This window comes from Chiloscyllium plagiosum, chromosome 1, assembly GCF_004010195.1.
Source record: "Chiloscyllium plagiosum isolate BGI_BamShark_2017 chromosome 1, ASM401019v2, whole genome shotgun sequence".
In the NCBI taxonomy this organism is placed as follows: domain Eukaryota; kingdom Metazoa; phylum Chordata; class Chondrichthyes; order Orectolobiformes; family Hemiscylliidae; genus Chiloscyllium; species Chiloscyllium plagiosum.
This window is the reverse complement of record NC_057710.1, coordinates 67,985,893-68,010,094: the sequence shown is the minus strand read 5'-3', so window position 1 is coordinate 68,010,094 and position 24,202 is coordinate 67,985,893. Positions and strand designations below refer to the sequence as shown.

The following is a 24,202-nucleotide window of genomic DNA, read 5'->3' as shown; positions in this document are numbered from 1 at the left end:
AGAATAGCGTATCGTTCAACCCACAGAGTATTGCCACTGGAAATGTTATGGTTTCACATTCACATTTTAGGTTTCTGAAGAATGTCAGTACCTACATTTTATTGAATGGAATGTATACTACTACCAATAAGGCACGTGATGAAAAGGTGCAGAAAATCACAGAGTGATGGTTGGTAAATTTGCAAAGTTCATGAGTGGATCTGAGTCTGAGAACTCCCAATCCAGAAAAGTGAAGGCAGTAGATTCATTAAAATTCGTAGGTCTAAACAGGAAACATAAAGAGAATCCATTTGCACTGGCAAAAGGGGTTAAGATCTAGAAGACATCCATTTAACCATTGACAAAAGAAGCAATTGCGTCATGAGGAAAATCCTTCACAGTGGAAAATATACAGCAGATTCAAATTTGGCTTTCCATAGTAACTTAGTATGTACTTCATAGAAAAATAATAGATGGCTAGGGGCAAAAAGGGCAGCATAGTGAAACTGGCAGCATTGCTTTTGCAAAAGCCAGCAGGGGCATGATGGGCACATGTCCAGTGATATGGAAGGTCAGAGACATGTAAAAGTGCCACTATTTCATTTGGAGAGAAAAAGGTCAAAACAGCAGATCTGCTATTGGTCTAGCAGTCTCCAAAACAGTCAGGACAGAAGAAAGGTAATCCTGAGTGGCATAGAAGTCAGTAAGAGAGAAACCCCAGAAACAGAAGGTTTTTGTGGTGTCAAGGCCATAGAAAACCTGAAAATATGCTAAGGTGTAAGTGAGCTGACTTAAGAGTTCTCTAAGAATAATGCAAAGAGACGTTAACTATAGAAAATAGCATTAAATAAATAAAAACCCTTAAAGAAACCAATCACATCCATGCCAAGGGAACAATGAACTTTAAAAAGTTACCTTATCTCAATTTTAATGAGGTTTGAGTGTCTGCAAGATTGGTTTTGAGGGTAAAAACTTTATTTTTGATAATTGTAATTGACCACTTTCAAAAAGGTTTTTTTTGTATGGTGTAACAAAGCTTACTTTTGTTCTTTTGCTTATAATAAGTTTCTATGTTTTTAGAAAGTACTTTGGCAGACTCTTGTGATATGGTCAGTTATTGACATGGTAAACAAATAGCAAAATTAAAACTTGTGGTCTGTCTATCCAGGTTTCACTCTAGAGCCTGTCCAATGTTACTATTGGCTGGGATTATGACATCAGTGCCAAATAGCTTGTAAGTAGGGACGGGCAGTAGATCTTGTTCTCATTGAAGACAGGAATATATTGGGAACCAATCTTAAAGCAGCACCCACAATTTTTCCAGTCATCTTCCTCATCTCTTCCTTTAGCACTCCTTTCCCAGTCTCTAACCCATTTGTAAAGGAGCAGGAAAAACTATCTCTATGATTCTATTCAGCTATTCTGATCTCCTGCAGTGAATTTAATCCTCATGGTATACTTCTGGCTGTATTTTCTTTTGGTTCATAGTTGCTATAAGCAGGAACTCACTTGTTTCTCCTCTGCATATGATGTCAACTCTTGTGAACCAACAAAAAGCACTAGGTCTGTTTCCAATTACATATTGATTATATCTAGCTCAACCTTCTCTGTCCATCTTCAAATCAAAGGTTATGGTCACAAGGTCCAGATGATACAACCTATCCAAAAGGAGCAAATGCAAGGTACAAACATGCAACAGGACAAACAAGGGTAGGCCACACTGCCCTTTGAGTCTGCTCAGCCATTCTATAAGATCATGTCTCAACTGTGTTCCTGCATTTCCCCTATCATTTTTAACCCCATTTGATAATCAAGAGTCTATCTATCTCAGTCTTAAAAAATATTCAAGGAGAGAAAATATGAGAGGAATCTTAATAACACAATGAGTGATTTGGGTCTAGAATGCATTGCCTGGAAGTATGGTGGAGGCAGGTTCAATTGAGGCATTCCAAAGGACATTTGATGATGGTTTCAGTTTAAATAATGTGCAAGAGTAAGGGGTAAAAGCAGAAGAATGGCACTACGTCGCAGTACTCCTTTAGAAAGCTGGCATCAGCAGTTTGGGCTGCATGGCCTCTTTGTGCATTGTGACATAAGTGATTCGACAGATCCATGTGTGCAAAGCCAGAGCTGCTATTTTTGACTTTGAACAGCTGTCATCTCAGAATTATATGATGGGACTCCCAAGTTCGTCTTCCTCCATTAGACATCTCAATTATCAATACAGTTTCACTCTTCTTCAGTGCCACTCTGTCTTGTGCACATAATAGAAACCTTTCTAGACCATGCTATTGTCAACCTTTTAGATTAATAGGTTATGAACCTACAGTGTCACAGCCCACATCCCCAATTGTGCAATGTCCTGCACCATGATTGCGCCCATCCTCTGCAACTTCAGATGTCTCACTTCCAGATAGTTCCATACCCTTATCTGATCCCACTTTACATCCCTCCTTACCTCTAGACTTTCTATTCGTCTGCCACTTTAAACTCTCGCTGCTCCTACCTGCCAAAACTCTCCCTCCAGTTCCTGTACCTTGGCATCATCCTCTTTTGTTTTTTGGATGTCATCTGTCCAAATATGCCTTATGGTATTCACACATACTTGAATTTTCTTCAACAGAATCTTTCCTGCAAAAAGTGTCAATGTCTGGTTAACAACACTGCTGACACTCCTCCTGTCATTTAATATACAAAAAAACCCCACACACACGTCATGAAACCAGCTTTATGACTCGGAGAATCAAGTTGTTAAGTAATAATGAGTCACTTAATCTAAATATGATGGGCCACCCTGAAAGATAAAACTGGTCCCTTTTATTTAAGTTTATTGGATATGATCTTTTAATGTTATTATGTTAGGTATTGAAAGTTTTGAAGCTAAACATGATTGTTGATTCCTTACAGGTAAAAGAACAAAAAACAAATTCATGTGCAACAGAGATACTAATTTAAGATCAATGCTGGAACCATCAAGTGGTTCTTGTACCTCTTAGAAGAAATCCCTTTCCACAAGTGAAAGGATAGAGAGAAGCCCAAATTTTAAGCAGGGGTGTCAAACCATTGTAATACATAAGAGGGCTAGTAGTTTTGCAGTTTGAGTTAAAATGCCTCCTTTATGCTTGAAATTTCACCAGAGAAATATTAACAATTCAAGGGTTGAATTAATTATCTCTTCTGTCTTTAAGATATGTCTTTTTTTTTGTTGTTTGTCAATTCCTACAAATTAATCTCTTTGAAATTGAACAAGCTTAAATAATAAAGTGAATGATGGACAAGTAGGAATGATGGCTAATTAAACCTTGCATGTCTTCATTACTTTCTAACAATCTTAATTATAAAGACTTCATTCTGAAAGTTCCTAATGAGTGGTACTGGGAAGCAGACAAAATATTGATTGAGTTGGAATTTAGTGAAGAATCTGATTTCAGGATATTTTGTGGTCCAGTGGGTAGTGTTGCTGCCTCTGAGCCAGAAGTCCTGAGTTTACGTTCTACTTCAGGGACTTGATGGCCAAAGAAGTTCTGGTCCTAATACAGGCAAAGAGGTCAGTTGACTCAAATGAAGTGACCGTCAGCATTGCTGCCAGAAGTATGGGTTTAATATGTATTTCATGGGAGTAGATTTGGGTCGCTACTCTTTGCCTTATCAGTGGTGACAATCATGGTGCTGTGGGTGTGGACTGCCTTTGGTGGAGAACCCAAGAAGATCATCTTGCATTTGGTCCCTGAACTTTTTCTTGTCAAATGAGAGGATAAGTACTGTTTGCTATGACTGGAAGAGGCTAGATGACATTATCTGCCAGACTCCCATTTCCTGAGTTTGTTAGGAATTTCACCTGGTGGTTTAATGCTGCTCTGAAATTCTTGGCCTTGTAGTGTGAACGCCAAAGGAGTATCACAAATGGAGGAGGCCCATACCTGCTTTTTGGGAGTACCCTTGACCCAGACATTTAGATGGATTGTAAGGCTGAGAGTCAGGAACTTCTGGGATGCCCCTGGTTAAATGAGTTGCTTTCCTGAAATGAAGTTTTTAATATATTCAGTTTGCCATTCTGATTGTTTTTTTTTACCCCCAGGAGCCATGTCGGGTGGATTTAACTTCCAGGTTACAGATGGACTAAACTTTGCTCCTCGACAGATCTTCAGCATTACTGCTGGAGCATTGGTCATTAATATGGAGGAAAACAATGGTTTAAGAGTTTTTCCAGGTAAGTTGTCACTTATTCATTTTGACCCATTATATATTTTGCTAAAGTGCTGCTAAGTATGAAATTGTCTGCCACCGAACGAATACAGATTTATTTTCAAATACTGTTTCTGTGAAAAGCTTGATTTTGTTTCTTTTAAATAACATTCTGTTCAGTTCACCAAGACCTATCCAACTATTATTTATGACATTTGTTCCAAGATTAGGAAAAATAAGCTGTAAAATATATGCAGTAAATATAATGGATAGACTCAGCAGGATGGAAGTTTCTGTTGGTTATCAAGGATGAATGAGTGTTATTTGCACTGCCATCAAGAACAAGTTATTATCTGGTCATCTATTTAATGTTTATAATTAAGCTAATTATACGTTTTAATATTTGTAGCGTTGCTTTTTTTAACAATCGTGCTTTGGTCTAATATGGCCCTCTTCTTTCAACATAAACATACGAAAACAAAAGATGGGAAGAAACCACTTAGTCCATTAACACTGCCTTCTGATGTCATGATTTGGAGATGCCGGTGTTGGACTGGGGTGTACAAAGTTAAAAATCTAACCTGGTGTTGTGTGATTTTTAACTTCTGATGTCGTGGTATAATTGATACATAGTCCCCATCTATCACCACCACCTGTCAAGCCATACAAAATTCAGACAAATAAATAGAGAAAATAACATGAGTCAGAGAAAAACTGACCCGGAAAAGGACCATATTAGATCTGGAAGGTTTATACGCGACTTGCAGTGTCCATATGCAAGTGGTTATGCTGGAGACAGCAAAGAATTCTTCCAGCTCCTTTTGAAAGCATGCCATGAATTTGCTCTCAATGTTCCCTATAAAGTGGTGCGATTACACTGCCCATGGAAGACTAGTACCATAACTATTTTCTGTTCATAATTTGAACATTTTATTAGCCACCACTGCCTTTATCAGCAGAGCTTTCATTCCTCGATCAGAACTGCAAATGCACCATTTCATTACAAACCGTGCTACAGCATTATAAATTTGTTTGTAAAGTAATAATAACATTTACAATTTAAAATCTAAATTTACCTACTTTCATGTCCTCTAATAAACTTACCAAACTATGAAGTTCTTTAGCAGAAAATATATCCGTAAAATTCACTCATACCTGATCTCCAGCCAATCAAAAGATTAAATAATAAAAGTTTCAACATGACAGTGATAATCAAATTCTGATCTAATTTTGTGGTATTCTTCAAACAAAAGTTAACTTAGTAACAGAAAACCCATTTAAACCACTTACTTTTTGATGGTGGATTAAAAAATAAGGACATATAGAAAAGAGCTGAATTCCAGACATGAGGTGAGACTGACTGCGCCTGGTAACAAAGCCACCTTTGACCAGGTGGGGCATCATGGATCCTTAACAAAACTAGTGTCAATGGGAATCAGAGGAAAAGTTTTCTGCTGGTTGGAGTCATAGCTGGTCCAAAGGTTGTGGGTGATGGAGGTCAGCCACTCAACTCAAGCACATCACTGGGATTCCTCAGGGTATTATCCAAGGCCCAACTATCTTCAGCTGTTCCATCGCTGACCTTTTCTCAATCATCAGGTCAGACTTGACTGATCCCTGCATAATGTTCAGCGCCATTTGTGACACCTTGGGTATTGAAGCATCCATGCTCAAATACAGTAAGACCTGGACAGTATCCAGGTTTGGGCTGATAAGTGGCAAGTAATGTTTATGCCACAAAAATCCCAGGCAACCATCACCCCTTGACATTTGATGACATTACCATCAATAAATCTCCAACTATCAAAATCCTGAGGGATTTCTATTGATCAGAATGTGAACTGGTGTACTTAGTCATAGAAGTACAGTGTCTACAAGAGCAAGTCAGAGGCTAGGAAACCTTGCAACAAGTAACTCTCATCCTGATGTTCCTAAGCCTGTCCACCACCAATAAGGCATAAGTCAGGAGTATGACGGAATGGTTGCCATTTTTCTGGATGAGTGCAAATCCAACAACACTCAAGAAGCTTGACACCATCCAGGACAAAGCAGCCACCTGACTGGCACCATATCTACAAACATTCACTAACTACATCTCTCAGTTGAAGGAGTGTATTCTATCTACACGATGTACTGCAGAAGTTCACCCAGACTTATTTTTGACAGCACCTTCTAAACTCACCCCCGCCACCATTAAAAGGACAAGGGCATCCAACACATGAAGAAACCACCATTGGCAAATTCCCCACCAAGCCACTCACAAACCAGACTTGGAAAGAAATGGCTATTCTTTTCACTGTTGCTGGGTCAAAGTCCTGTAACTCCCTCCCTATCCGCATTGACAGTCAACCCACAGCACTGCAGCAGTTCCAGAAGACAGCTCACCATCTTCTCAAGGGCAGGTAGGGGCAGGCAATAAATATTGGTGACATCCACATCCCATGAGTGAATTTAAAAAATCAAACCCATGAGCTTCCACTTTGTAAGCACTAAGCACCAACAGCCTAATTTATTGATTTTTAATTTGTTTGTTCATCTGTGTTTCCTGAGCTGACTTTGGAATCTGACACATTTTTGTGTTTGCATTTTCTGTTAAGTGCAAGCCATGTAAATTCATTTCCCGGACATTTGGTTGTTTAGTTTATAGTTATCTTTAAGATGGAAAAGGGCGTGTTGCAGCACTTGATGTTTACATTCTGGTGTTTTTGTGCTTAAACCAAATCTAGGACGAACAGCCAGTAATGTTTGGCAAACAAGCCTGTAGGCTGGAAATTGTTTTTCAAACAATGCTGCTGATGCTTTGCAGCCAAAGTAAAGAGGGCTTTCAACAAGCACACCACCACTACAAAGTGAAGCTTGCATACTTATGAGTATAAGGGTCTAATATGGTATTGAGCTGAAAAATGTGTTGCTGGAAAAGCGCAGCAGGTCAGGCAGCATCCAAGGAGCAGGAGAATCGACGTTTCGGGCATAAGCCCTTCTTCAGGAATGGGCTAATATGGTATTGATAGCTGCCCTTTACTTACAATATAATTTACCAGAAACCACTTGAGGTACCTACCACACTTATTTGAGCTCCAAAAACCAATAAATATTTGCACTGTCAGGATGCTGCACTCAGCTTGAAGTGAAAGATTTCTTTACAGAGCGCTGAAAAAGCAAAAAGACATAGCTTGTCTTGCATCACTTATAAACTGAGTAGCAAGAAGAAAGTCCAAAAACTTTGCAATTCTTTTTGGTCAAATTTAATGAGGCCTGAATGGCAGTTTATGTAGGAGATGACTATGGATTGACAATTTTGTGTCACATTGACATTGCAAAATAAGAAAGTGAAAATCACAGGTTGTTCTTCAATATAGCCTTTAGCTATATTATTCAAGTAGCCCGAGTTGATCAAAATTATCAGCAGTCAAACAGTTGACACTTGAGCCATTTCTAAGATGCAAGTACGATGCAGTCAATAGGTTCCTAGTCATCTGTTGGTCCATGTGACACTTCAGAACTCTTCCTTAGCTAAGAATATGAGAAAGATGTTGTGAAACTTGAAAGGGTTCAGAAAAGACTTACAAGGACGTTGCCAGGGTTGGAGCTACAGGGAGAGGCTGAATAGGCTGGGGCTGTTTTCCCTGGAGCGTCGGAGACTGAGGGGTAATCTTATAGAGGTTTATAAGATCATGAGGGGCACAGATAGGGTAAATACACAAGGTATTTTCCCTGAGGTGGGGGTGTGTGTGCAGAACTAGTGGCCATAGGTTTAAGGTGAGAGGGGAAAGATTTAAAAGGTACCTTAGGGGCAACCTTTTCATGCAAAGTGGTGTGTATATGGAATAAGCTGCCAGGGGAAGTGGGGGAGGTTGGTACTATTACTCTTCTGGATGTGTATATGAATAGGAAGGGTTTAGAGGTATATGGGCCAAGTGCGACTAGATTAATTTAGGATACCTGGTTGGCATGGACGAGTTGGACCGAAGGATCTGTTTCCATGCTGTACATCTCTGACTCTCAGCACTATTTGGCAACATTGAAATCGAAGACATTTTGGGCAAAAGCCCTTCAATTTTTCTGCTCCTCGGATGCTGCCTGACCTGCTGTGCTTTTCCAACACCACGCTAATCCTAACATTGAAATCTTACCTAGCCCATGGGTGGTCTTTCAATATAAAACAAAGCATTTGGGTTAATTTCTAGTCCTCTGCTCTTCGTTTCTTACCCTGTAATGTAAAGCCTGAATTGGACCTCATCTCTTTGTTTGTTAAAAGACTGTAGAGTCATTGCAAAAATACAAAACAAATTACATTTATATCATAAGTGACAGTATATGTTACTTACTAAAAAAGGAAAAAAAAAGGAGCTTTTCTCTGCAAAAGAGAAGACTAAGATGGGATCTGGTAAAGGTCTTTAAGATAATGAATGGGTTAGATGAGGTAGATGTAGAGATCTTTATATTTGCAGGTGAGGCCATAAATATGAAATAGGTTTATTAAAGGTCTAATAGGGAATTCAGGAAAAATATCTTTGCCTGGAGAGTGGTTAGAACTCACTACCTTGAGAATTAGTTGAAGTGAATACCGTAGCAGCAGTTGAGGGAAGTTAGATTAATGTGAAACCGATTTGAAGGGAGCTGGGTATATGAAGAGTGGGAGACGATATGTGTGGAGCATAAACATTGATAGGTACATCTTGGGCCCATGGGTATGCTTCTGTGCAGTAAATACTTTAGAGTACTTTGTAAAAGTTGCACAATAGTTTTAAATAGACTTTTTGTCTCTTTGTTAAAGACATTTTTGTTTCGTGAGCAGCTTGCTGTACATTTTTCAGCCTGTTTCATCAGAAGTCCCTTGATGATTCAGCGATTTAGGGTCTGATCATTTCATTTGTGAACTCACACATCAAAGAAACATCCACGCCCATGTCTAACTGGCATGAGTTGGAATCAACAAATAAAAAGGCTAACTTTCTTGATTGAGACCAGTCACCAAATATCTGCAACATATCCAGAATATGACTTGCAAACTGCTGGGTTCCCCTCTGCACTTTAGAGTAAAACTCAAAGTAAAACTTGGTTATTTCTGAAACCATATATATCTCGCATCTATTTGGCAAATGTTAAGGTGGAAATATCCCCAAATATTTATAGCCAGTGTGAGAATCATTTTCTGATATGGTTTCTCTGACAGAAATTGGGGCATAGTGGACCAATGAAAAGTTAATTGTACCTCTGCTGCATGTTGTACTGTAACAGATGGTTTCCCATTTGTATGAAACAAAAGCTGAATTTTTAAAGTAGGTGTTCTCAGGAACAAAGATTGCTGAAAGAACTCTCCAGATGCTGCTAGACCTTGAGAGAGAAACAAAGTTAATGGGTGGAATCTTCCTGTCCCAGAAGGAGTGAGATGAAATGTAGTTGGGGGGATCTTAACTGGGTGATTCAGAAAATTCAGAATCCTAATGGTGCTATAAACCTTACAAATTAGGTTCTCCAACCTGAACAAGTGAGTCACTTTTCTTGATTGCTGATACTACAAAGTCAATCAACTACATGTGAATCGCATTAAAAGCACATCCTACTGGAATTAGGTTGTAGCTGAAAATGTGTTGCTGAAAAAGCGCAGCAGGTCAGGCAGCATCCAAGGAGCAGGAGAATCGACGTTTCGGGCATGAGCCCTTCTTCCGGAGGGCTCATGCCCGAAACGTCGATTCTCCTGCTCCTTGGATGCTGCCTGACCTGCTGTGCTTTTCCAGCAACACATTTTCAGCTCTGATCTCCAGCATCTGCAGTCCTGACTTTCTCCTCAAGGAATTAGGTTGTACCCAATCAAGAAATGGAAACCTTCAGATAACTGGCTGTGTACAAGAGGGGCACACTGGCAAGTTTGACTTCTCCCAGGTGCTCGAGTAAGGAATTGCTGCTTTACCCAAGTAGTGATAGGGATTTAAACGAAGGTTAATGATTGCAGTGTAAGGTCTTCAACTGAAGTGAAGGCAGTAAATGGGGAAGAGGGTCAATGGGGAAAGGAGGAACAATGTCAGGGCAACGGTGGAGCTCTGTCCAGGCCTGGGAAGGATAGGCATTGCAGCACATACCTGTCCGGGTTTATTTTGATTTATTACAGGGAAGGGTGCATCACAGAACTGTGGAATGTTATTGTTTATACGTTAACAATCTGGATGAAGGAACTGAGAGCATTGCTGCTAAGTTTGCAGATGATACACAAATAGGGGGAGAGACCGGTAATGTTGAAGAAGCAGGGAGGCTGTAGAAGGACTTGAACATACTAGGCAAGTGAACAAAGAGGCAGATAGAATACAATGTTGGAAGGTGGGAGGTGTTAGTTTTGGTAGGAAGAATAGAGCTGTTGACTATTTTCTAAAAGGAAAAGGCTTCAGAAATCTGAAGTGCAAAGGGAGTCCGCTAGTATACAAGAGCACAGATGTACTGCTGAAGCTGTATAAGGCTGTGGGTCAGATCACATTAGGAATGTTGTGAGCAGTTTTGGGCCCCTTATCTAAGGAAGGATGTGATGGTGTTGAAGGGGGTCTAGAGGAAGTTTACAAGAATGATCCCGGGGTCAAGGGATCGTCAAAAGAGGAGCAGTTGTGGACTCTGGGACTGTATTTGATAGAGTTTAGAAGAATAGGGGGAAGGTGATCTCATTGAAACTTAGAGTACTGAGAGACCTGGATAGCATGAAGGTAGAGATGATGCTTCCACAATTAGACGAAATTACCACCAAAGGGCACTGCCTCAGGATGATAGGATGACCCTTTAGAACTGAGATGAGGAGGAATTTCTTCAGCTAGAAGATGATGACTCTGGAACTCATTGCCACTAAGGCTGTAGAGGCCAAGTCATTCAGTGTGTTTAAGACAGATAGATAGGTTCTTGATTAGTAAGGGGATCAAGGGTTCTCGGCTGAAGGCAGGAGAATAGGACTGAGGAACACATCAGCTATAATTGAATGGTGGAGCAGACTCAATGGGCTGAATGGCCTAATTCTGCTCCTACATCTATTCCATGACTAATAGTCACGTTAACTAAGTATCTTTTGTAACTGCATGATTCTATGAATGGAATAATTTCAATTAATTCCCTCCATCCATGTTAGGACAAGTAACCTGGCAAATCAGATAGCTAGAGCTGCAGATAGGTTTTCAAATTAATAGTGGTTAGGAGGGAGGAAGTGCTGGCAGGGGGAAACTGGAAATGGAGGACATGGAGGGTTTGGGGGTGGGGCAATTTGACACTTACAAAGCAAAAGGTATGATTGCATTACAGGGCAGCTACTTGGTTAAAGATACCCAGAGTGGAACAAGAAGAGACAGAGTGTACAAACACAGAAAACAGCAGTAAATAGGATCAAAAGGGGAAAAAGGTACAAAGGCAAAATTAGCGGCACATAGTATTCGCAACAAAATAATTGAATTAATGGCACAAATAGAGATGAATTGGTGTGATTCTATAACCATTGCAGAGACATGGTTATAAGATATTCACAGCTGGGAACTAATAATCAGGGGTATGTGACTTTTCAAAATAACAACAGTCAGGAAGAAAAGGGTGGTGGAGAAGCTTTGTTAGTATGGGCTGAAATAAGTGTAGTATCAAGAGATTATCTTGGATTGAAAGATGTTATTTCTTACCTCCATCTGAATGGATTATACAAAGGGAAAGATACTGGTAACTCAATTTCAGGATGCACCATGTGAAATTCGGTTCCTTTAGCTAACAGCTGACAGAAATAATTGACCAATTCGTAAGTGGATGCTGATATGTGGGACATGTTTACAACTTGACAGCAACAAATAATCAAGTACATGATAATACCTACTCCAATGGAAACATTCCAAAACGACTTCTTCGACCAACCAAGAGGTTACAACAAAAAAGTATTGCTACAAAGCCAATGTAAATACAAAACTATACTGATGAATAAACTAGTATCTACAGACCATCTTCAGCACAATAGCCAATTAAGTCTATTAAACTATATGGGTGGTTCATCCTACACACACGCCAAGAAAATGCTCCAATTTTAGCATTATATGCAAGGCATATAGCACCAGAGGACAATGGAAGTGCCAATGCAGAAAGCAAAGACTAGAGTAAGTGCTTCAATGTCATAAGGATCTACATCCAAAAAGAAGCCAAGTACAGTGTTCTAATGGACTAAGGGTAATTTACTAAACTATGTCAGACAAAATCCATGAAATGTTTAGCCAATATATTTGGTCAGGCAATCGATACACAAAGTGAGTTTACATTTAGCATGGTAAACATCAGAGACTATATTGGCACAGTGGTATCAATACAAGCCTTGGCCACCACATTAAATGACTTTTATTCTCAGTGTTGTGAATCTGTAGAATTTGTTACTGCCCATGGCTGTCATTAAGTATATTCAAGGCTGACATAGATTTTTAATCAATAAGGAGCTCCAGATTTGTGGGCAAAAGGCAGGACAGTGTAGTTGAAGATTATCAAATCAGCCATCATCTCAGACTCAACAGGCTGAATATTCTGCTTCTATTCCTATGTTTTGTGGTCTTATAGAAGTTGTCTGTAATCCCAATAGTAGCTATATAGTAGAACAGACAATACATCAATAAATAGAGGGTATGCAAAAAAGGCAGTACATTAATCATAGATGACTTTAATCTTAGATTACCAGAGATACTAATAAGGAGGAATTCATAGAGTGTACTTGGGGCTTTCTCCAAGAGCAATATGTTGTGGATCAAACTAGGGATCAGGTATTTGGATCTGCTGTTTAATAAGGCAAGTTTAATTAATGATCTCATAGTAAAAGATTCCCTAGAAAACAGTGACCATAACATGGTAGAATTTAGCACTGAATTTGAGAGAGAGAAGTTAAATCTGAAATGACTGTGCTATTCTTAGATAAATGTAAGTGCAGAGGAATGAGGACGAAGCTGGCTGGAGTAGATGAGAAAAGAATTTAACATGGCATACCGTTTAGAGAATAGTTCATGGCTTACAATAGTGATATATCCCAGCGAGGAAGAAAGATTCTAGGAACAGGATAAGTTAACCAGCGAAGTTAAGGATGGTATCAGATTGAAAGAAAAAATGATGCAATGTGGCAAAGATTAGTGGTAAACCAGAGGATTGGGAATGTTTACAAACCAATCAAAGAAAATGGTGGAAATAACCTTTAGATGGTAAGTTTGCATAAAATATTAAGATGGACAGGAAATATAAATATAATTATGTGAGATTAAAATTCTTTAAATGTATAAAAAGGAAGCGAGGAACTAAACTTAGGCCCCTTGGACCACAAGGATGGGGGAGCAGGAGATGGGAGAGAAGTTGAGTAACTAATTTACATCAGTCTGCATGGTAGGCGACATGAATAACCTTCCAAAAATACTGATTATTCAAGGGGTACAAGGAAGAGAGTAAATAAATACAACTATCTCTAGAGAAAATTTTAATAGGGAAACTTAATGGGCCTAAAGATTGAGCATTAGAATGAATGTTAAAATGAAATCAGGTGGCATAATTATAATATTTAAATGATCAACTCTTCTCACTAATAGGTTTCGCACAATGGTCTGTACTTGTTCCACCTTTATTGAAACTAGAAGTGGGCGGTTTCAAGGCTGCTCACTGTTATCAGGGTCAAGATTCTGCAAGCCCTTCCTCAATACTACAGTGGATGGGACCATGGAATGCCATGGTTCAAGAAGGCAGCTCACCACCATCTCCCAGGCAATCAGGGATGAGCAATAAATGCTGGTCTGGTCAGTAATGCCCTCATCCTGTGGGGAAAAAAAAACAATTAAAACACGATACTACCTCATTTTATGTTTCCTTCTTTCAAATGAAAGTCCTCAATGTTGAGTCATGTGATGGAATTAAAGATTAATAGTCCCCATGTTGTGTCTTCACTATAATATTCATTTCGATTAATATTCAGGTTGTAAACTGATCTTCCCACACAAGGGAAAAAATGAGCATACTGAAATGTTGTTGAAGTTCTTCATCCTCCTCGGTTTTGACTTTTAATCAGTCAAGTGGGTGAACATCTCTAAACTACATATGTTGGTCTATTCAAATTGCCAGTAGCTTTGATTCAAATAATTTTCAGTAAAACTATCATTCATATAATTAGTGTTGCAGACAAATACAGATAGATTGAGTGAGTGGGCAAAAATATAATCGATGGAATATAATGTGGAAAATATAAAGTTGTTCACTTTGGCAGGAAGGAAAAAAAAGTGTTATTAAATCCCATCTAATGCAGAATTCAAAAATGCAGAGATATCAAGATATTGTGATGTATGACCCAGAAATGTTAGATTACAGAGTTTGAAAAGGGTGGCGCTGCACTGCAAGTTAGGCAGCATCCAAGGAGCAGGAGAGTCAATGTGTTGGGCATAACCCTTCATCCAAGCTGTCGACTCCCTTGGTTCTCAGATGCTGCCTGACCTGTGCTTTTTCCAGCGCCACACTTTCCGACTCTGACTTCTCCAGTGTCTGCAGTCCTTATTTTCTGCATGTTATAACGCAAGTACAGCATGGAAACAAGAAAGCTAATTGAATGCTATTCTTGACCACGAGGAATTGAATGTAAAATTAAAGAAGTTGTATTTCATCTGTACAGGAAATCAGTTAGACTACATCTCAATTGCGTGCACTTTTATTCTCCTTAATTAAGGAAGGATATAACAATGCATCAGAATCAGCTCAGTGGAGGTTTACTAGATTCATACATGGAATGAACAAGTTGCTGGCCCTCAGCCCACAAGCCTCATTCCTGATGAAGGGCTTGTACCCGAAACGTCGATTCTCCTGCTCCTCAGATGCTGCCTGACCTGCTGTACTTTTCTAGCACCACAATCTTGACTCTCGGATTGTTTTCACTGGACTTTAGAAGAGTGGGGGTGATTTGATTGAAATTCATAAAATCCTGAATGGTCTTGACAAGGTAGATGTGGAAATGATGTTTCCTTTGGGTGAATCCTGAACTAGGGGATGTTGCTTTCAAATTAGTGATTGCTGTTTCAGGACAGAGATGAAGGGAAACTCTGAAAGGGTTGGGGAATTTGGAGCTGTCTGCCTTGGACAACAATGGAAACAACGACGTTTGAATATAGTTAATGATGAGAGGCCCAAGTGGTATTATCGATAGACTATTAAATCCAGAAAGTGTGGCGCTGGAAAAAGCACAGCAGGTCAGCCTCTAAGGAGCAAGAGAGTTGACGTTTCGGGCATAACCTTTCATCTGAAACGTTGACTCTCCTGCTTCTCAGATGCTGCCTGACCTGCTGTGCTTTTTCCAGCACCACACTTTATCGACTCTGACTTCTCCAGCATCGATAGTCATCACTATCTCCTATTAATTCCGAAACTAAGGTAATGCTGCTTAGGTTCGAATCCCAGCATTGAAGATTATGAAATTTGAATTCAATAAATATCTGAAATTGAGAGTCTAATGGTGACCATGAAGCCAATATCAATTATTAGATCATACGAGGTACAGTACACATTAAACAGACCTATCTCTTCTGTCCATTTACCGACCTGTAGTTGAGCAGAAAAATCCCTATTTGCTTGTGTCTGATTATATAAAAAATATTTTCCACGCTGTTATTTTTGAACTGCATTACTGAGCTCTGCAGAGTTGACTTCTTTTTATGTTCTTGGTAATACATTTTAGGAGAATAAAGTTACACATTTCCTAATTTTGAAAATCCTCAAATCTAGTTGAGGGTGGTGTTGTGGTGCAGTGGGAGTTTCATTCTCTTTAGGCCACAAGCACCTGGTTCAAATCCCTCATCAGGATTTGTTGTCTACAGCAAAAGCATTTGTAACGTAGCTAAACAGGTGGCTCATAAACCTGTACATTTTTGCCATGTGCACCGCTAAGAGTGTTCAGTCATTCTTGATGTGTGGAGTGACATCTCTCAAGCTCCAACCTCTGTTTACAGGCTAGCAACCAGTACCAGAAAAGCATCCTATGGAAACAGACTTTGTCTGCCTCATGGAACAGTAGGCATGGGAAGGGACAAAAAGAAAAAGGTTTTGATTGATCAGTGCAAATTGTAACATTAAATCCTTTTAATATCTGGTTTCTCTCTCATTTCTGAGATGAGAATATTTGTCTTTTGATCAGTTGAACTGATTGGAGATTGGACCAGTGTATACTGGTGATAAATCTGGTGTGTATTTGCAAATGGGGAAATAATATAAACAAATCAATTTTGCTGTAGATAAGATTTTTGCAAGTCTCAGCATGCTCACATACCAAGTTTTTATTTTACAAAATAATTGAATTTGTTGATTTCAGTATCCTGTATTGAAAAGGAAAAATGTGAATAATTGCTGTCACTTGGAATGGTTTAGAACTAAATGTGCTTTTGTGAAGTTAAAAGACCTTCCTATTCTTGAATTTTAAACTCCATGAATGCTCAGAAGAGACACAAATCCTACATGCAGATCTCAATGCCAGAGTTGAGAGGGACATAAATCTCTGTTGAAACTTTATTGCTGGTACAGCACAGCAGGTCAGGCAGCATCCAGGGAACAGGAGATTCGACGTTTCGGGCACAGGCCCTTCTTCAGGAATGACATAAATCTCTAGCAAAGGAGTAGGGAAAGCAAACTGAGAAAGTCCTCCTGATAAGAGTACATCTGAGGAACGATCGACCATCTTGTTTCATCAGCAATGCTACACCCACAGTCCAAACCAAGACACTTGCTTAACCATGTCCTTGTTCTAGAAAGGTGCTGAAGGGATGTCCACATCATCCACCACGACAGATTCTACCAATACTGGACTGGTCACTGCCTTAACTGGTTTATCAGCTCCGCCAGCTAGCCCTTCGTACCACAGAGGAAACAAAAGCAATGTAACCATAAAATTAATACTGAAGAACTCAGGGTTCCCACCAAAGCAGCCCTTCTCAATCAGTGCACTGTCAACTTGCAGCCATCAGGAGCTTCTGTGTGCCTATGGTGCTTGATCAACCTTGCATTCTACCATAACAAGCACCTGCAGAAAGGTCCATGGCCTCTCTACCAGGAAATAGCATGACTGATTTGACAGAAACAACCAAGAAGATACAGGTCATAATCACAGGCAAGTGCAAAGCTCCCACAGACTGGAAACTTTACGTAATATTGAGAGAAATTCAGTCCTACTGATAACTGAAAGCAACAGTGCAGCATAAACTTGAGATAAAGAAGGATATCCATCAATCCTTACATCTGTAACAAACATAGTTTCTTCAGTGCTGTCAAGATGATCCAAAAAATCAAAGACCCATCATGTTGAGAGTCAAGCTAGAGAGAGAGCATTTTGAAGAGCTGCTCAATCTGGAGTCTTTGTTCAGTTTGAATGTCCTGAACCCCATTCTTCAATATCCAGTATGGCTCAGTTCCAGCAGGAGCCAGGTTCACAGTGAAGTTGAAAAAGCTGTTCATATTGAAAAACCAACAAAGTCTGTAAGGTAGATGGAATCCCTGCCCAAAATCTGAAACGCCATGGAGATACTTTCCTGGCATGGCTGGTACAGCCTCAAATCCCTCCTTTTGGGCAAGTTGAATTTCTTCTTTACACAAGCTCCCCCAATCTCTCACAGGATTAATAACCTATAATTACATTTTATGCCCGTTTGAAGACTAGAACTATTACATGCATGCATGTCACAGGGGACCTCAACAAACAGGCCTACAACACACATAATGACAACCACCACTGCTAAAGTCAGCCTTCTCTTCTCTTGTTGCTTTACATCCTGGTTCTTCAATCATATGTCAATCATTTGCATGTTCTCTTAAAGTTGTACCACAACAACGTTTTACCCCAATCAGTAACATTTCATACAATAAAACAAAATACATAGACACTAGTGAATACATGTTTTTCACTGTTAGACAGGTTTTATCGCAGTACGTCAATTAAGAGATTAAGGTCTTTACAGGGTATAGTTGGCTTACCGATCCTCCAAGATCTTGTGACATTTCATCATTTTGGTGTTAATTTCTAGGTGTGTTGGTATGCTGTGTAGTATCATAATTGTCCTCTGTTGTTTTGCTCTCAAAGTTCATCTCGGGACGTATTCTCCGTACAGTTGCTCTGCTGAGTATTGTACAGCTGGACAATTCCCTCAGCTGGTATCTGTTTCTCCTCAACATCACTCCATTTGCAGCTGTGACCTCAGAGAATCTATAAATGAATTTGGGTAAGTATGGCACAAAAGAAATTTGAATAATCGGAGGCATGTCTTTAAGACTCGACTCTGACTCGAGTCAGGGCAGATCACATATCTCACATAAGTACAAGAAAGTTAGTCACCCACATTCACCCTATTTTGAAGACAAACTCTTTTGACAAGCTGTTGCCATTAGTGAGCATAAATTTCTGTCGTGGTTTTTCCCATTACAGCAATATCATGGGCAGTGCACACAATGTGTGCAGTAATTCTGTCCAAATACTACTGTAACAGCACTCGGTTAATGGATATGCAAAAAGGTAATCTCTGGGCAGTATCTTTAGAATGATCACCTGAAAGTAATGATTCCTCTTTGGATTCCTCTGTCAAATGAATTGACTCATACGCATAAAAAGGCAAAATACTGTGGATGCTGGGAAGCTGAAACAAACGCAGAGAGAATTCACGGAGAATCCCAACAGGTTTTGTCAGCATTTGTGGAGAGAGAAACTGACTTAACAGTTCAAAACTAAATGTGTTTCAGAACTAAATGTGATTGGAAAATGGTGGCTTTTCAGCCCTGAAGTTGAACAAGCCTCGCTGATAATCTGTGTTCTTCATTTCATCAAACTCATTCTTTACATTCTCCTGTATGTATTTGCTTCCAAGAGGGTGGATTGATGAGCTTGCATATTCCATGAGCGTCATCTCTTATTTTTACCTTTGGTCATGTCTTCAGATCCAGATTTCATGAGTTAGTGAATCTGATGTCCTTTCACACATGCATGCCTTGCAGTGCTACTGCCAAGTTGTCCTATGTTTCAAGAATCCTAATTGTCCCCTCCTGGTGGTTAAAGAAACTCTTTCAGAATAGTTTTAGTCCAATAAGTAATACCAGTCCTTGTCAATAACAAAGGGGATTAATTTTAAAGTGAAAGGCAGAAAGTTTAGAGGGGATTTTGAGGAAAATCTTTTCACCCAAAGAGTGTTTGGGTCTGGAATGCATTGCCTGGAAGCTGGGCATCTCATAACCTTTAAAATATGCTTGCATGTGCACTTGAAATATAATATTCAAGACTATGGGCCTAGTGTGGAGAAATGGGACTAGTGTAGATAATAGTCTATTTTTAGTGGTACAGACCTGGTGAGCTGAAAAGCCTCTTCTGTACTCTGATTCAGTGAATTGGTAGCCTTTCCAATCTCTCAAAAGTCATTGACTCTGCGAAAATCTTTGAAGCTTACTGGAGAAGACAGAGAGCTTTCATCAGGAGCACGCAGAGATTAAGTCAAGGTTTTGAAATAAGTTTACAAATCTCCACAACTCATCTGCCAATCCATAAAGTGTCACTTAGCCCATATGTGCCAGAGTCTGCAGGTTGGTTGGTAGGCGTATTAGCCACCTCAGAATACATCAAACTGAGTGGATGTAAGTCGCCCTTAATCTGAGGGACTATTCAGACAGGTGAATTCCACATTATTCTGTCTAGTGTTTGGCACTTTTTTTTTTTAAACACAGTCTTACCTATAATGTAATTTGACATATGATCCCTATGGACCATAATATGGACTGCAGTAATGATAGAATACCAAGAGATAGTCAAGGTAACTTGGGGAAGATGGTGGGTTTGTGCTAGACGTTGGTCAGACAGCCTTTCGAATGGAGATGGAAGTGCAGAGTTACATTCGTCATCCAGAAAGATTTTGATGTTCAACCCCTCAGTTACAAAGAAAATCAGTATTAAGCCTTTATTAGTCTACAATTCTCAGGAATACATCTGAATAAGGAGAAGAGTTTTCAGTCCTACACTAGCCTTTTACTACCTGTGTTCATGTGATCTAATTGAACACTGAATTCAAATGTATTACCCAAATTCATGTTTTCTCTTCCTTTAATAATCTTATATACATTTGTATGCGCTGTGACACTGTTGAAATGCAGGATCATTATTGTTGACAATGTCATATTACTTTGTAGTATTATCTGCACTACATTTCAATTGTGTATTCCTGATCAGCAGGCTTCCAAATGTGTTTATTTTATGATTGACGTACTTTACAACTGATTTGAAACCATGCATAATACACTAAGATTTTTAGTTCTTCCAATCTTCTATCCCAAAGGTGCTGACTCAGCAGCTCAGCAGTCTATCAACAAGTCACTCAAGTGTCCATTCTTCGTGTGCAAGCTCAAAACGAATCTCTCAAAGCTATTCCACTGTGAAGGGCATCACAGCTGAGACCAATACTGTCATTAGTAGATGCCTTGCATCTGCATGCTTTCCACCAGGGCTAACTGGATAGCAAGGAACCATTGCTGATATTGTTTTTTTTTCAGTCTGACAAGCTGAGCTCAGTTTATCTCTTAACAACAAGGAAGACTGTCATGTAATAGTATTGGCATCCGTGGATTTCATTAAGGAACAGCATGGAATGTTCCAGTGTGTGATGTTTCTCTGAATCAATGCAGTGCTCACTTCAACTGACCAAATTCCACAAAATTTCATGGAAAGAATCTTGACTCTACATACAGACATTTGAAATGCTAAAATGGACTGTGTTTTATTTAATTTTCTGAAATGAAAAGCCTTTGTAATATTTCAATGTAATATTTGCTTTTATTCTTCAAGAAAGAAAATCGCCACACTAATTCAGCAAAATCAATGAGGGCATATATGGGGGAGTTTTGAACTTGTCCATTTGTGTAAGTGGGGTGATAGCACATCAGTCCATTTTAGATTTCACACAATAGCTATTTCAATTGATTTCAATGGAAATGAAAATCAGAAGAGATTGGGTTTTGGTTTATTATAGTCTACTGGACAGCATTCAACAAGATGTTTCAAATAGTCTGTCTCCAAAACTGCTGAGTATTTGTTTGAACTGTGTGCGTTTGCTAGGACAGTTTACTTGGGTATAATTGTGAGGTGATTCTAAAATTATGTAGCACAAAATGTTCACCAATTCTCAAATATGTTTTGTAGGATGTTATCATGCTGACGTTTGTATCATACAAAACACTGCTGATAGCAAAATGTTAGGCATCATTATTTTTCTGGGTTTCAACGTTTAAGATATATTTATTTGTATTTCTCTATTGAATGAGAAGGATAATTGCATTCAAATACAGGGAACATTTACAACCACTGGTGCCATGTGTAATTCAATTACTTGAGCTCAGATCTTCTGCTTTTAGAACGTTAAAATGGAGGATAGGTTAACAATGTTGACTTCTCGAGTTGAGCATGTTAGTCTATATATTCACTTCCAAGATCCTTCTGTTCTCCTATAAAGTGTGCAGCTCCTGAAAAACATAGTGCACTCAGATTTCACATAATGGGGAGAGGAAACAGAAATTGTGATTTTTGCAGATGTACTGTAGGGATTCTATGATTCTACGATTTAAGGACAGCAGCAGCTATTTAAAGTGAATAGCTCGTTGCAACGTGCGAGAATGAAAAATAAAGGCACCATCAGCTTGATAATGAGAAGCAAATGGCAACTAAAGTTTTGAGTAAGGCAACAACATATGATAAACACAAGCAATAAAAATATTGCCAAAAATACATTCTGGTCTCATGAGCTCATTCCCTTATGGAGATATAAATTGCCACTAAATGTCGGTTGGTTGTTCTGTGTCTGTCATATGTCCTTGTAAATATCAGAAAATCAAGCAGATTCCTCTCAGTGCTGTTTAGGTAAAATTTCTTATGGTAATGAAGCTTTTGTTAATTCTGCATTTTAAAATTCAAATTCTGTCTCTTGTATGTCCCCCATTTTTATTGCTCCTATTGCCAACCTTCCTAGAGTCTGGAGTGTACCCACAATCCCCCCTGCTCCAGCTCTTAAACCCCTCTGCGCCTTGACTTTCCTTTGCTCCTTTAGACTGCTCGTAACATTTTTTTTTTGTTTTCCTGTTTGCAAGTCCCGTTTAAGTAGTGGCCAAAGGTAGTGGTCAGATCTTTTTTAAAGCTGCTGTGAAGTCCCTGTAATATTCTCCCCATATCAGTGTTATGTAAGTACAACCTTTATTGGTATTGGAGAAGGTACCCATGAAATTTAAGACAAAGCAGAAGATTGCTGCTTGATTTCATCGCTCCTGCACCCATATTTTGCATTCTTTCCATCAACTAAACAATCGAGCCTACAGTGTACAAGCAAAATAGAGTGATCCTGTACTTAGTGTCATGGCTAAACATCAGTATTATTTACATTGTTTTATATTAGTGCAGTGCCTCTTATTCCACTTTATCTTTGATACTACTCTTCCGGTCTTCAGAAATTTCGGCTCCTCCGAAGCTCTGATGGCTTAACATTTGCTGCACTAAAATTCACTCACCCATCCTTGCTGGCCCACAGCCCAGTCCCTCAACGTCTCCAGTTTAAGAATTCACATGATGTAACAATTCCGTAATGGTCCCAACTCTTCCTTTTTCTGTAACTTTCTTTAAATACAGCAATACCCCAAATTCTTCATTCCTGAAATTTCATTTGGGCAGCAGTGTCTCCAGCTCTCCCTAAACCTCAAAGTATTACATTAAAATCTTCCTTAGCCCCTTCCTTGGTTCTCCATTTATTTTTGTTGAATTATTACCAATTTTAAACACTTTGGCGCATTTTTCCTAGTAAATGTAAGTAGTCACCTTTGTATTTCTCTGTGCCAGAATTTCTGGCACTGGAGTAGGAAAGGGCGGTGTAAAATATAGAGTAGAATCTAGCTCCACGTGGAGCCAAAAAAATGCAAATGAAAAAGAAAATATTCACCACAGTTGAGCTTCAATCAAGCCCCAGGAAATAGCAATTGGAACTCCCTTGATCAAACATAACCTTATGCTGCAAACATGCACATTACCTCATCTTGGGACCTGGGACAAGTTCCAGGCTTGGATGTAGCATGTACAGGCTCCTATTTCACTGCACATATGCTAACAGAGTAAATCTAAGAACCCTAATTATTATCTTCTTAAGCACAGTTACATTCCACTCAAAATAAAGTTGTTCTTTTAGAATAGGTGTTTTACATCTAAATGTCTTGTTATTACAGTTTTTTTTCCTGTTTGCCTGTATTTTTTGGTCCATCTGTAATTTGAGTATGGAGCCACATGTAGGCCAACTGGGGAAAGATGGCAGATTTTGTTGTAAAAGAATGCTAGTGCAGCAGATGGGGTTTTACAACAATCAGTTATAGATGGCATGGACATGGAGATCAGCTTTCAATTTCAAATGTATTAACAAACTGAATTCCACCAGTTGCCATGGTGAGATTTGAACCCACATTGTCAGAGTACAGCCAGAGTAACAGTCCAGTGATACATCACCAATTGTAACAAACTGTCATTGCCACCTGTACTTTGATCCAGAGATGTCTGAAGATATTTGCAAAAGGAAGTATTGCCACTGTAGTCTCTTGAAGAACGGAAACTGCATATATTTAGTGTCTCATGACTTCACTGCACACTCAAACACTTCCCCTTGAGTAAAGAAAATGCAGGTGTAATTACTACACATAAAGGTGCGCTAAGCAACAGAACAGCAGGTCATATTTTTAGTGATGTTGCTTAAGGGGGAAAAGGGTGGGCCCGGGGTTTGGGAGAATTCCCAGATCCTCCTCACATTAAGCCAGCTACATGAGGTGAGACTTAGCATTTCGGGAAGGCTGATTGTCTCCAATCTTGCTGGAAAGATCCATCATTCAAAGGCACGCTATTCCAGACCAGAGGGACAAGACATTAGAGTCAAAAGTGAAGCACTGGAAAAGCACAGCAGGTCAGGCAGTATCCAAGGAGCAGGAGAGTCAATGTTTCAAACGTAAGCTCTTCATCAGGAATGTGGAGATGGCCGGGGGGAGTGGGCGGGCCAAGGGG

General features: G+C 39.3%; 1 protein-coding gene across 1 annotated transcript in view; it reads left to right on the top strand.

The window, feature by feature from the left end:
• cspg4ba (chondroitin sulfate proteoglycan 4ba) overlaps window positions 1–24,202 on the top strand; it is a 108,854-nt gene that overhangs the window by 65,899 nt on the left and 18,753 nt on the right. The window contains exon 7 of the mRNA XM_043688541.1: window positions 4,058–4,189. Coding sequence (XP_043544476.1) covers window positions 4,058–4,189 — 132 coding nt within the window. The remainder of the gene's footprint in view (window positions 1–4,057; window positions 4,190–24,202) is intronic.